The sequence below is a fragment of the Cucumis melo genome, chromosome 2 (genome assembly GCF_025177605.1).
Source record: "Cucumis melo cultivar AY chromosome 2, USDA_Cmelo_AY_1.0, whole genome shotgun sequence".
In the NCBI taxonomy this organism is placed as follows: domain Eukaryota; kingdom Viridiplantae; phylum Streptophyta; class Magnoliopsida; order Cucurbitales; family Cucurbitaceae; genus Cucumis; species Cucumis melo.
Window position 1 is genome coordinate 8446998 of NC_066858.1, and position 12922 is coordinate 8459919.

The 12922-nt window shown below is 28.9% G+C and overlaps 2 protein-coding genes across 2 annotated transcripts; both read right to left on the reverse strand.

Annotated features, from left to right (window-relative positions):
* Positions 1–489: 489 nt before the first annotated feature.
* On the reverse strand, positions 490–1019 carry LOC127147755 (aluminum-activated malate transporter 8-like). The gene has a single exon (XM_051080900.1). The coding sequence runs from the start codon at positions 984–986 to the stop codon at positions 588–590; it is 399 nt and encodes a 132-aa protein (XP_050936857.1). The 5' UTR covers positions 987–1019; the 3' UTR covers positions 490–587.
* An 841-nt stretch (positions 1020–1860) lies between these two features.
* LOC103491945 (aluminum-activated malate transporter 2-like) lies at positions 1861–10682 on the reverse strand. The gene is made up of 6 exons (XM_051081746.1): positions 10342–10682; positions 9436–9576; positions 6450–6722; positions 2291–2403; positions 1974–2117; positions 1861–1869 (listed from the first exon to the last, which is right to left on the reverse strand). Exons 1-6 carry the CDS (start codon positions 10607–10609, stop codon positions 1861–1863), a joined length of 948 nt encoding a protein of 315 aa, XP_050937703.1. The 5' UTR covers positions 10610–10682.
* Positions 10683–12922: the final 2240 nt, after the last annotated feature.

A 12922-nucleotide genomic window follows, 5' to 3' on the forward strand; every position in this document is an offset into this window, starting at 1 on the left:
AGATAATCGTACAACTTATTGAGTCGGAGGGCATGCCCGAGTTTCACATTTGGGTTGACTTAAGCCTGGCAGAAGTGGGCATCTTCCTATGAGGCCGATTTTTTGTTCTGGGGGGCTGATGCTTTGGGCCAGTGCATGTGTGGGACGATGTTAATTTGGGCTTTCAAAAGAACTAAACTTCTCTCCTAGGTTTAGTGGGTCTAGGGTGCCATCTGTCACCCAAACCTTTTTTGTTTTTTGTTTCTATTTCTATTCTACGACGATTTTGCACTCCAGTCCAAAAACATCCCATATAAACATCCACCAAAAAGAAAAATTTATGTTATTAGCTAAACTTTTACACCACACTTTCTAGGGTCGAAATTTCTTCTGTTGTGTTTTATAAATATATCTGTCTCAACAGTCCACTAATCAACTGAAAATAATATAATGTTTAATTTAGATTACTGAATAAAAACTACCCAAAATAAGCCCTTTGAAGATCAACCAACAACATCAGCCTCAACCAAATTTACTACAATCATAAGACGTAAAGACCAAAGCTGATTATTTGTTGGTTTCATTTCCATATAATCACATTCTCAATTTCACCCTGTACTGATTGGTATTGTAACAAAAGGAATACCAATATTAGGCTGCACCTTTTCCTTTCCACTTTGTACTGCGGCCTCTGATTTCACCACAGACACCATACCAGGCTTGGCCCTCTTGAAATGTGCCAAAGAGGCAAGTTCTTGAACAGCCTCTGCAATTTTCTCGGTACAATCAACGACGTCGATGAGCAGTGATCCGATGGTGGCTGCCGGGACGAGTGTCAAAAGATCACAATTTTCCCACACGCGTGATGATTTGAGAGAGGCTTTGAGCTTTTTGGCAGCTGCTTTTGAGTTGTGTATGTGGATTTCTGCTTGAGTTGGTTGAGTTATTTCCCTTATGGATGAAACTAACTTCCGTAGTACCTTACCTGATTCCATGCTCATCTCCATGCATGGTTCTTGAATTTCTGATCGAATCTCTTGTGATAGCTACAACAATAAATGGTGATTCTTAGATGGGGCAAAAAAACCCTTTTGGTGGCTTACAAAGAGCGATAACAGAATTTGGATTAGAGTGTTTGATATGAAATTTAAACCCTAAACCTACAAAAGTTTTAACGTTAACTTGTAATTTAAAATGAAATCAGATCATGTAGATGGTCCTGGAGTTCGAACTCATTAGTCTGTTTTCCAATGTGATTAATCCTAAATTGAATTGTACTTGATGCTGTCCTTGACAAATTACCAAAGCCCACCCAGTAAGGAAATATAATGGAAGTGTCAAAGTGTTCGATTTAATATTTAAACTTATTTAACGAATCAAATCGGTGATTTAACACTTCATCCATGAACCTTAAATCAATTAGTTTATGTACTTAATTAAACTAATCTGACAAATTATAGGTTTAAATTTTACTATTTTGGTCTTGAACTCAATTGAATGTAGGATTTTAATTGTTGCACGCTTCCAACATTTAATACATGTACACATTTTTTTAAAAGAAAAATATGTAATTACAAATTCATAAATTAGTATTATGTCCACATTAATTAAAACACTTTAATATACATGCTCATTTTCACCTTTACCATTTGTTGAATCCTAATAGAGATCAGTAGCTTCATAGATTCTTTTCAAAATAATTCATAACCGTAAATAAATGTTTAGAAAGTTCAGAGAGATTTCTATAGAATAAATTAAAATTGAATTAGAGTATAACTTACAGACATTTTAAAAGTTTAGAAGTCATAATGGAATTATAAATTCATAAAAAGAAAGGTGAAAGTGAATGTAATATTAAAGTATGTGTACCATTTTCAAGAATTACTGAAACTAATAAAGACTCCAAACAAACGTTAAGTTGTAAAGACTAAAATGATATTTTGATGAAAATTTGACGCTTATTTGACAATAAAGAAGCAAGAGAATATTATTACTTGAACATTTGAATGGAGATTGCGATGAAGAGCATCAACTCTAAAGGCACATTGGTAAGTTAGGGATCCAATTTTGAGGTACTGCTTCCATGGATGACGAAATTGGAAACATCCATGGCCAGGCTCCCACCTTGCAAAATTATACTGTGAAAAGATGTCAATGTCACAAATCCGTGTACAATAAAATTAAATGAGAGAGGTAAATCTAAGTATAGACTGCAATAGATAAGACATTAATTAAGGTTTTCATCAACATTTCCATAAATTATTGAAATTAGTATGAAATTAGAGATAAAAGTGAAAAGAGAGAAATATACCAACGTATCTTCAATGCCACTTGATTTGAGAATACTTTTGTATAATTGACTAAAATTTTCATCTTTGTTGGCCTCTCTATCTTGTAAAGTTTTGAAGTATTCTGATCCATATCCTGTGGAAAATATTCCAAAATCTTCTTAGAAAGGAAAATTTATGAAAGCATATAGTTTTTATATCATTATTATTATTATTTGATCGAGTATTGAAGTACTAAATATATATATATATATATATATATATATATATATATATATTGAATAATACATGAATTACTAAATACATTTGATACATATTTTGTGTATGGTTGAATATAAGGTTGAGGCTTTTTTTACCCAATATAAATATACGTAAGATTTCTCATTTGTAAGTAAGATAAAAAGGAAGAAAAGAAAAGTGAAATCATTTACCAAATATTCAAGTTTCTTATTTTTCCCTAGGGTAGGAGAACAAACAATCTTCTACTCATGTTTCTTAATTCATATTGTAAGGGTCTACTACATTTCTAACACGCACTTAATCTCCATCTGATCTTTTGACTCTTTCTGCATTTGGTTTTTGGGAACTTTGTACTTATATTTGAAGTCCTGAGTCCTCTTTGGTTGCTGAGATTATCGGTAGAAGAAATTGGGAAAAATAGGAGGAGGCGAAGGAATGAGAATATCAAAGAAGAGAGAAGCTAACAGAAAAATTATAAAATTTAATAAAGAGAAAGAAAGAGGTTAGGAAGTGGCATTGAAGGAACGAGAGAAACAATTAGGGAAGAAATGAGAAATTAAAGTGAAGCTATAGATTGAAGAACATATATAAGTGAGGTAATGAAAGAAGGAGAAGCAATCTGGGTAAACCATTTTCATGGATGCACTAACAATAAAAACATTTTAATTTTTGACCTTTTCTTTAAAGGTAGGGCACTATCCTTATCAACCCATACCACTCTCTCGGAAGTTTTTTTAAAAAACTGAGATACTAACAATTTTTGTTCGATTAATTAATAGTATTTCTCTTCACGCGCATCGGATGCTTAAGAGAATTAATGAAACGTATTTAAAAGTTAAATACATATTTTTTTGGATTTTTTTAAAAAATATAACAAATCGACAAAATATTTACACTCTAAAACAATTCCGAAAAAACGAGAAAAGCTCACAGACCCATTAATAGAAAATATCAAAAATGCCCCGTCAACCACGTCGTTAAAAACGGGCCTAAAATATTTGGCATAGGATCGTTTAGATTTAACTTTTGGTACACGATCATTTAGATTTGGTCGTTTTAATTTGAAGCCAAATATAAACGATTTATTTTTTCAATTTTATGGTTTAATTTGGTTACACAATCGTTTAGATTCGATCGGTTAAATTTGGCTAATGTCGTTTAGATTTGGTTACCCCAAATCTAAATGCTTTTTTTAAAAAAGTTTTCTATACGATCGTTGGTATAGGATCGTTTAGATTTGTTTATACGATCGTTTATTTTTTAATTATTCTTTACTATGGTCGTTTAGATTTGACTAAAAGATGTTTTTTAATTCTTTTGATACACGATCATTTATTTTTTTACACGATCATTTAGATTTGGCTACTTCAATCTAAATGATTTTTTTCAAGATTCTTTATACACACGATCTTTTAGATTTGATTACCATAATCTAAACGACGTAAAAAAGAGTAGGAAAAGAAGAAAGACGATGGAAAGAAATCGCAGCAAAAAACAAAAGAAGAGGAAAAGAAGAAAGACAATAGAAAAAAATCGCAGTGAAAAAAATAGGAGAGGAAAGGAAAAAAGACGATAGAAAAAGATGGCAGCGAAGAGGAGGATAAAGAGAGAAAGTCAAACCTGGAATATTTAAAAAAATGCTAACTTTATGGCTTTGTTACACGATTCGTAAATATTTTAGTAGTTTATTATCTTTATAAAAAAATTTCTATTTTTTAAAACAAAGTATCGGTGATTTTCATCCTTAAAACAAATTAACGTTATGAGTATTATTTTTTAATTTTGTTCCGTTGAACTTTAAATGCATTGATAAACGCTAATAAAAGTCTATCAATATTTAACTTCCACTAATTTTTATACAAACTAGTTTATTACTAGATGAGATGTTGTGTTCCACAATTTTATACTGTAACATATTTTATAGAAATTAATAAAGACATTTTTAAATGTAGTAAAATAAACTAAAATATTTACAATATATAGAAAATTTTTGGATTCTATCGATGATAGACACTAATAGACATCTATTACTGTCTATCAAAATATCACTGATAGAAACATGTCAATGTCTATCATTTATAGAATCTAAAATTTTGTTATATGGTGTAAATATTTTGTCAAATTTGTCATTTTTGACATTTTCTCAAATTTAACATGTGATTTAATTAAATCTTGTTAATTAAATTGTTCTTTTAATAAATTTAACTACGATCTCTATGTATGACTATTAAAAGTTTAATAAGTAGATAAAATAATTTTGCAAAAAAAAAGCATAAGAAAGTGTATTTTAAAAAAAATATTATAATTAAATAAATGTATATTTGGAAGGACTTAGGAAAAGGTTTTTCAATAATTCATTTTTATGTAAACTCTTTTGATAAAAACTTCTTAACATAAAAGCATTATGTGTTTTAAAACCTTTTTTTAAAATGTATATGTAAGTTTCTTTTGTTTATTTTATATGTTAAAAATGTTTTTATTAAAGCTTTTCAAGATTGACCAATGGCGACAGTAGCTAGAGTTGGTTGTCAGAAGTTCGATGATAGAATCGAAGATATTGGCCAAAAACGATCACTGGAGATTAGCCTAAACCATAAAAATACTTTTATATTAAAAAATTTCAAGGTTGATCAGTGGCAAAACCAAAGGTTGGTTGACAACTTGCATCGGAATTTTTTGTCAGAAGTTCGCAAATGGAACCACTGGAGGTGGTGGTCGGAGATTGGCCGACAACGATCACTAGAGGTGGTGTTCGAAAGTTGGTCGACGAACTTCACAACTCTTAAAACAAATGCTTCTAGGGTTTAAAAATAGTAATAACATGTGGGTTATTTTAAATCATAATCCTCATCCTCAACTAAAACTAAATTTTGCGTCAAACAAGAAATGGACTATTATAGTGCACTCCACTCCTAACCTCAAATATACCCAAATAGATCAGATTAATCTAATTATCTTTAGTTAGCTAAAGCCACCTCTATTCTACTTCAATAGAAAATAGCTTCAAACCCATTATTGTTTGGTGTTTAAGACGACGGTTTATAATTTAGGGATCATCGATATCACTTTGTCACTCAGATTGTAGGTTAAAAGTGTTATAATGTTAGAGCATAGTATTAGTCATAAAGTGTTATAAAATAGTTGTAACTATAACATACTTAGACTATAGTGTTGTGGGTGTTGAGCCCACTTGTTGCACAAGCAAAGATTCTATTTTTAAACTTGTGTTTTGTATGCCCAAAATATTGGGTTATATGTTTAGCCCAACTAGGATTAACTTTTGGTCGACCCATTTTGAAAGCATTATGTTTTCTTTCATGTTATATGGGTATGACCCAAGCAGAAGGAGAGGGAAACAGAAAAAAAAAAAAAACAAAAAGAAGAGACAGAAATAAGAGAGAAGCAGACGCAGTTTGGGCTTTTTCGAGGACAGCTTCCACACAATATTTTGCCAATGCCAAAGTTTGAGTTGTTGGATCTTGCTGAATTTTTTTTGAACGATTGGATCGTTGTTTTAACTTTTCGTTTATTCGTAATTGTTACCGAACATAATCTATAAAACGGGTGATTTTTCATTCCTTTTATTAGTGTTACCTCTTATGTATGAAAGTATTTGGTGGGTAATAAATTGTTGTACGACTCATTTTGATTTTTTCTCCTTCAATTTTATAATAATAAGAGAAGGTGACAAGGATTGGCTTTTCAAATGTCCCGTGGTTTTTCCATGTATAGTTCCTGTGTTCTTTGTGTTATCTTCAAAGATTTTATGGTTTTATTGCTATCCATTATGTGTTGATTGGTTGGTGATTAATTTGTGGTGCACTTGAGTAGTACTATGGTTGGGTTGATTGTCTTGGAAGTGATCCAAGTATGTTGTTATATTATTTGGGCTCTAACGTGCAAATAGTTTGTTATGTAAATAAATATTATAGATATGTATACCTTCAAAGAAGAGAGCTAGGTATTCAATGTTGAGAGCAATTCGATTGTGAAGATCTTGACCAGCCCAAAACGGGGAAATAGAGATAGAAATGATAAGACAGACACAAACACCAAGGAAGATTGTAGAAACCCTCTTCTGAAGAAGCAAAAATATTTCATCATCTCGAAGCCCCGATATGGATACCAAAGAGAATGATAAAATGGAGATCATCATTCCATAATCATATTTTGCTTTGATGCTTGGAAAAAACCTCATAAACGTCAATGTGCAAGCTGTTCAACACCAAAAAAACAAATCATTCCTACTGTCCTGACTTTAATTACCATTAAAATACTGACATAATTAAATTTTTTTCATAAGAGATGCTTCATTGATAATCAATATAGAAGAAACATGCATACAATAATCATAATAGAATTAGCTCAACCTAATTGAGATTTTCCGATGCATCACTTATCTCTTCATGTTTAAATGTTGTTAAAAAAATGATTAATCAAACAGTTATTAAAAGAGATGATTTTTAGAGTTAGATTGGTGATTTAAGATTATTTTGGGTAAGTTATTGTTGTTGCACAATAAAATATTTGATTCTTTAACAATGTGACAAAAATCATGTCATTCATCACATCTCATCTCACTTGGTCATCTCGCCTAAGATGTCAGCATGTGAGATGAGATATTTTAGCATTTCGCATAGCTAGTATTATCACATAGTTATGATCAATATCACATAATTGAAAACTTTATTAGGTAGGACTCTCAAGACTATCATTCATATAGCTTACTCCTTGGAATGTGTTATCACGCATAAAGAATTTTTCATTAAACCGTTATATTAGTTAACTAACTAATACATTTAATTTTACAACTACATTGTCCATTGTTTTTTATTTTTTTTAATCTACTTCTTTACATGATTTGGAATTTGTTGATTTTATTCTTATCATTGGTTTTATAAAGTTAATTTTAGTTGTTAATGTTTGGTTACATTCCCTTGAAAAGATCTATAGCTTTTCAAACTTTAGATGGATGGTAGAGTTTGATTAAGTTAAAACAGTAGAGATGAATGGGAAAATTTTTGGGTAGGAAAGGAAGTGGATTTTTATGAAATAATGAGATGGGGAACTAGACTTTTTCAAAATTAAAGAAAAATTATAATTACTTTTCTCGTAACATAGAAAGTTTATGGATAAATTGGATTTTTTTTTTTTTGGACTTTATAGATCAAATTAATTAAAAATCAACAAAACTTTTACTATGTAGTAGCACATGCCTTTTAAAGAATATAATATATAGATATATGTATATATGTTTACATATATATGTTTTTAACTTCTTCCATAAGCACTATTGAAATAGTCAAAAACACACTTTTAAAGTGGGGTTTTTTTTTTTTTAAAAAAAAAATCTGATTTTACAATTATTTTTCAAACAACTTTTGATTATAAAAAGTTAGTAAAGGACTGTGTAAAAAAAAAAAAAAACTTTTTTCACTATTCTTTACAATTTTTTACCAAAAACAACAGCAACTATTTTAAAATAAAAACACTTCTCTATACCCATTAAAGTATTAAGTTTAGTCTTCCCATTTTAAGAATATGTTTACTAAGTAGTACTTGACCTCATCTTTTATTATTATTTTAATACGAAATGGGATTTTAAATTATAAAAATAAATTACAAAATTCTCTCTTCCATCTCCTCGGTTTCCTTTACACTAAAACCCTAAATTAGAAAGAGATAAAATTAATAATAATAACCTATTTTTGTGTGAAAAAATTATTACAAATGATAAAACTTTAAAATATTTATAAAATACAATAAAATTTCAGATTTAATAATGATACATATATTGATAGATTTTTAGTAAAGATAGATATTTATCCTAATGTAGATTTAATTTTGTTATATTTTTTAAATATATTTTAGTTGATTTTGTTAGGTTTAAAATTAAAAAAAAAAATCTTTTTATCTGTCGAAGGGAAAGGGAGACAAGGAAGTTTGAAATTATCTACTAATTAAATAAAAAGAGAGAAAATTTGGAGTGATTCATATCCATTAATTATCTATTGATTAGTTAAGGAAGGAAAGAAGAACAAGAAAAAAGACATGATAAATAAATGGAAAATTTTTATAATTATAACAAAACAACCAAATATTTACGGTCCGTATAACAAAATTATAAAGTCCATGAAATTGGAATTTTTCTTAAAAATGTTTCAGGTTTACCCTTCCTTTAACCTCCATCTTCTTCCTTGTGGAGTTTTTCTTTTTCTTTCTATTCTCTTTCTCTTCTTCTTCTCGTATACCAAATATAAAAAATATTTTTCTTTTATTTTTTTCAAACTATTATTTGGTTCAAGATCGTGTACCAAATATAAAATATCTATTTTTCTTTTATATTTTATTTCAAATTGTTATTTTGTTGTTCAAGATCGTGTACCAAATACAAAAAATCTTTAAAAAAAAACTTGTTCGAATATTGCTACACGATCGTCGTTTAGATTTGGATCGTGTACCAAAAAATCTTTAAAAAAAATGTTTAGATTTGAGTAATCAAATTTAATCGATCGTGTAGCAAATAAAAAATTGTTAATTTGAAAGATCGTATATCCAAATCTAAACGATCGTGGTACAAGATTGTGAACCAAATATATTATGCAAATATAAGATCGTGTTGATGGGGGCATTTTTGGTATTTTCATTGTGTGTTTGTGGATTTTTTTTCGAAATTGTTTTATAAAGTGTAAATATTTTGCCAATTTATTATACTTTCGATAAAACTCTTAAATAATATTTACGATTATTTTTCTCATTTGAAATGTCATATCATTATATAAAACAATGGAAAAAAAGGATAAGAGTTAATAAAGTATGTTGTAAAAAAACTAGAGATCAAACATATATTCTTGTAAATTTAGATACTAAGAAAACCGTTATTTCATTAAAAGTATGAAAAATATATGGAGAAGAAAATATAGTTTACCTGTTAAAAAGACAAAGATACTAGTAATGATTGGTTGGCCAACATGTCCAGATAGAGCAGCCAAGTGATGAGCTCCAGCTCCTAAACCACCAGCAAACAGTGTTGCAAATGCTCTATTCAACCCTTTTCCCAGTGTTGCCCCTGTCATTATTTTTTCCATCATATAATTATAATATACAATGCTTCGTTACAATATACACACACACACATATATCAAACTCATATTTTCCACTCTACCATTCAAACATTTTCACACATTTTATTGCATTCCAATATATTGAATTTCACATTGTGTTTGGTTAGCAAACATGGTTTTGACATAATTGATATTGGGACAAATTTCAAACCATTAAAATCATTTTTATCACGTTTTTAAATCATTCCAAAATCTTCATTTTATAATTCAAATCTAATCTTCACTGTTTAAAAAGATTTTGAAAACAATAAAATGGTTTTTAATCCTTTAAAAAAATCCATCATATACTGTAAAGTTATTAAAAATTTTAAGGGCACCTCTGATCATATACAGCCAAATTTTGTTATATATTATATTTAACTAACAAAACGTAGTTTAACACTGTCCTTTTTCCTTAAAGAATGTGTCTAAAGCTTAAACATAATTACCTGTGCTAACTAGGTTAAAAGCAAATAAAACTTGCTTTTGACCAGTAAAATCTTGGTCGATGGAGAAAGATTCCTGAATTTTGTTTTTCTTGGATGAGTTAAATAAAAAAAGATTGGCACATGGGGTAAGCTTTATTCTTAGATGTTGGGTAAAAAGAAGTGTAAAAAGTGATGAACAATCACTGAAAATTCAAAGACAACAACAAGAGAAGAGAGTCAAAAGGCCAAAAGTTAAAAAATTAAAAATTAAAAATTAAAAAAAAAAAAAAAAAGTAATCATACCTACTGAGAATTCAAGAACAACAACAACAGTCATGACAGCCCACATTGCTGAAACTCCAAAGTTATCATAAAGTGGTTTGTAATAGTAAAGTAGTGAGACAATTGTGAGTGTAAGCCCTAATTTTAGTGCATGAATAACCCTTCTTGGATCATCTTTCCCCAGAGCTTTTGCCTTCTTTCCAATTTCCACTAATTTTGCAAATAAACTCTTCACCCATAAAGACATTCTCCTCCATACCCTTACTTTTTCATCACACTCCATTTCCATTTGCTTAAGAGAGGAAAAAAAGGGATATAGCTAGAGAGAAAGAAGAATTGTTGGCAATTCAAAAGGGTATTCAATGGCTTTGTGGAATGTGTGTGTGTTGGAGCATATCTATTATATATATAATAACCCAAAATATTATGTTTGTCTCTACATTTTTTTTTTCTTCTTCTTCTTCTTTTTTTTTTTCTGTAAATTGTAAAAGTAACCAAATGAAAGGTTACTGAAAGTTGTTTGAAAATGTACTCCCAACTTGGATTCTTGTTGTCATCCATTAACTTTTTCTGAGGTGTGTGTTTCGCAAATATGTCTCTTTAAAGTATTTGTTTTAAATTGTAAAGTGTTTTGGTTAAAATTGAAGAAACTAGTGTTTTAAACTAGATAATTAACTTTGAAATGAGGGTTAAAAAGTGGGAAGAATTTTTATAAGATCTATGAGTCTTACTCTTCTTCTTCGTATAGTCAATCAATTTTGAAATCAAATCTTATGTTCATATTATAATATGATAACAAAACCTATTAAGTCCAAAAATTGATTATCTATACATTTATATATGAGGTAAGAACTTTAAACCTGTATTAATAGGAGCATTATCTTGAAAGACATGCCAAGAATCTTACCATCAAAAAATAGATAATGTTCACAATCATTATAAGATAAACATTTGGAGTTTTTAAATACCTATAAACATTGTTTTCTTTTTAACTTAGGAATATCTTTTTAAGTGCCAAGAAAATCAATTTGTTATATAATTAACATTTTGGTTAAAAATCATTACAAAAAGGAAAAAAAAAAAAAAAAAAACGTTTTGCATAAAAATATAATTTGAAAAGCGTGTGAGGCACACGGGTGAAAAGGTGCTCACTACTCCGCTAAAGGTAAAGTAAAGGTTTAAGATTTTTGCAACCATTAGTGTGAGAAGGGCTTGATCTTCTTGGTTATGGGGTTATGTGCTATTGCATATATTCCTTAACCATATGGTATCAATTTCAGCCATTGAAGGCCAACTTTTATAAAGTTGATCATATCTATATTACTCACACAATGAACCAATCAAAGTCATAAATCAAGTGACATTGATTGAGTCATTCCCAAACAAACATTAAGCACTATTTGCATAAAAATGCTTCAGTGGATGGTTTATCTACTATTTAACACACACATATAGAAAAAACAATTTTAGAAAAAACAATAGAATAGTTCTTCAATTAAGTTGACATATTTATAACACATTATTAATATACACTTGATACACTATCGATATATTTCATACACGTGATACACATGTAATACTTGATACCCTTCTAATACACACTTTATACACGGGATATACATTTGGTACACATCTAATACACATTTAATATACTTGATACACAATTGAAATACCAAATATTTGGGTTTATGATAAAATATTTTAAATTTTTGTTAAAGAATTGGAAAAAGAATATATATTTATTATAAAAACATAAACCATAAATACATACTATATGACTCAAACTAAATTAATCCACGCTTTAAACACAAATTATTATAAAATCAACTATAATAACTCACTCTTTGACCCAAACGCCCCTTAAAAAAGAATTTCACAGGTTTACCCTAAAGTTCATAAAAATTAACGTATTTACAAAAATTTCATATTGCTTTATTTAGCTAAATTCCATTAGACATTTTTACTTAATTGCCCTTAAATTGAAAATCTTTAATATTTTGTCATTTTCAACATTTATGTTTATATAAATATATGTATTAGGTATCACAAGTGTATTAAGTGTATATTAGGTATGTTAAGTGTCTATGAGATGCAACAAGTGTATAAAGTATAGATTGGGTGTATCATTTGCATTGGATTTTTTTTTTTTTTTTGTCATATCTGCAAAATTTGTCTATAGGATATAATAGTAGGTACTTGTGGTTTTATATTCTTACAACAAATATATAGCTTTCTTTTTTCAATCATTTAACAAAAATTTAAAATATTTTATCATAAACATAAATATTTGGTATTTCAAGTCTGTATCAATTAATGCGTACCAAAAGTGTACTAAGTGTATATCACGTGTTTGAAGTGGTACCAAGTGTTTACGAATTATATGTCAAATGTGTATTTGCATATCACGTGTACCAAATGTATGTCGTATATCAAGTGTTTATTAGAAGGATGTCAAATGCATATAACATGTGTATCAAATGTGTGAGGCACAGATTCGAGAAAGGGAATCTTGTTGAAGAAGAGACGTGATCCTTCCAAGATGAAAGGAACGATCATTCTCAAGATAAAAAATTTGAAGGGAAGGAAGTTGCGTTGAGAGAAG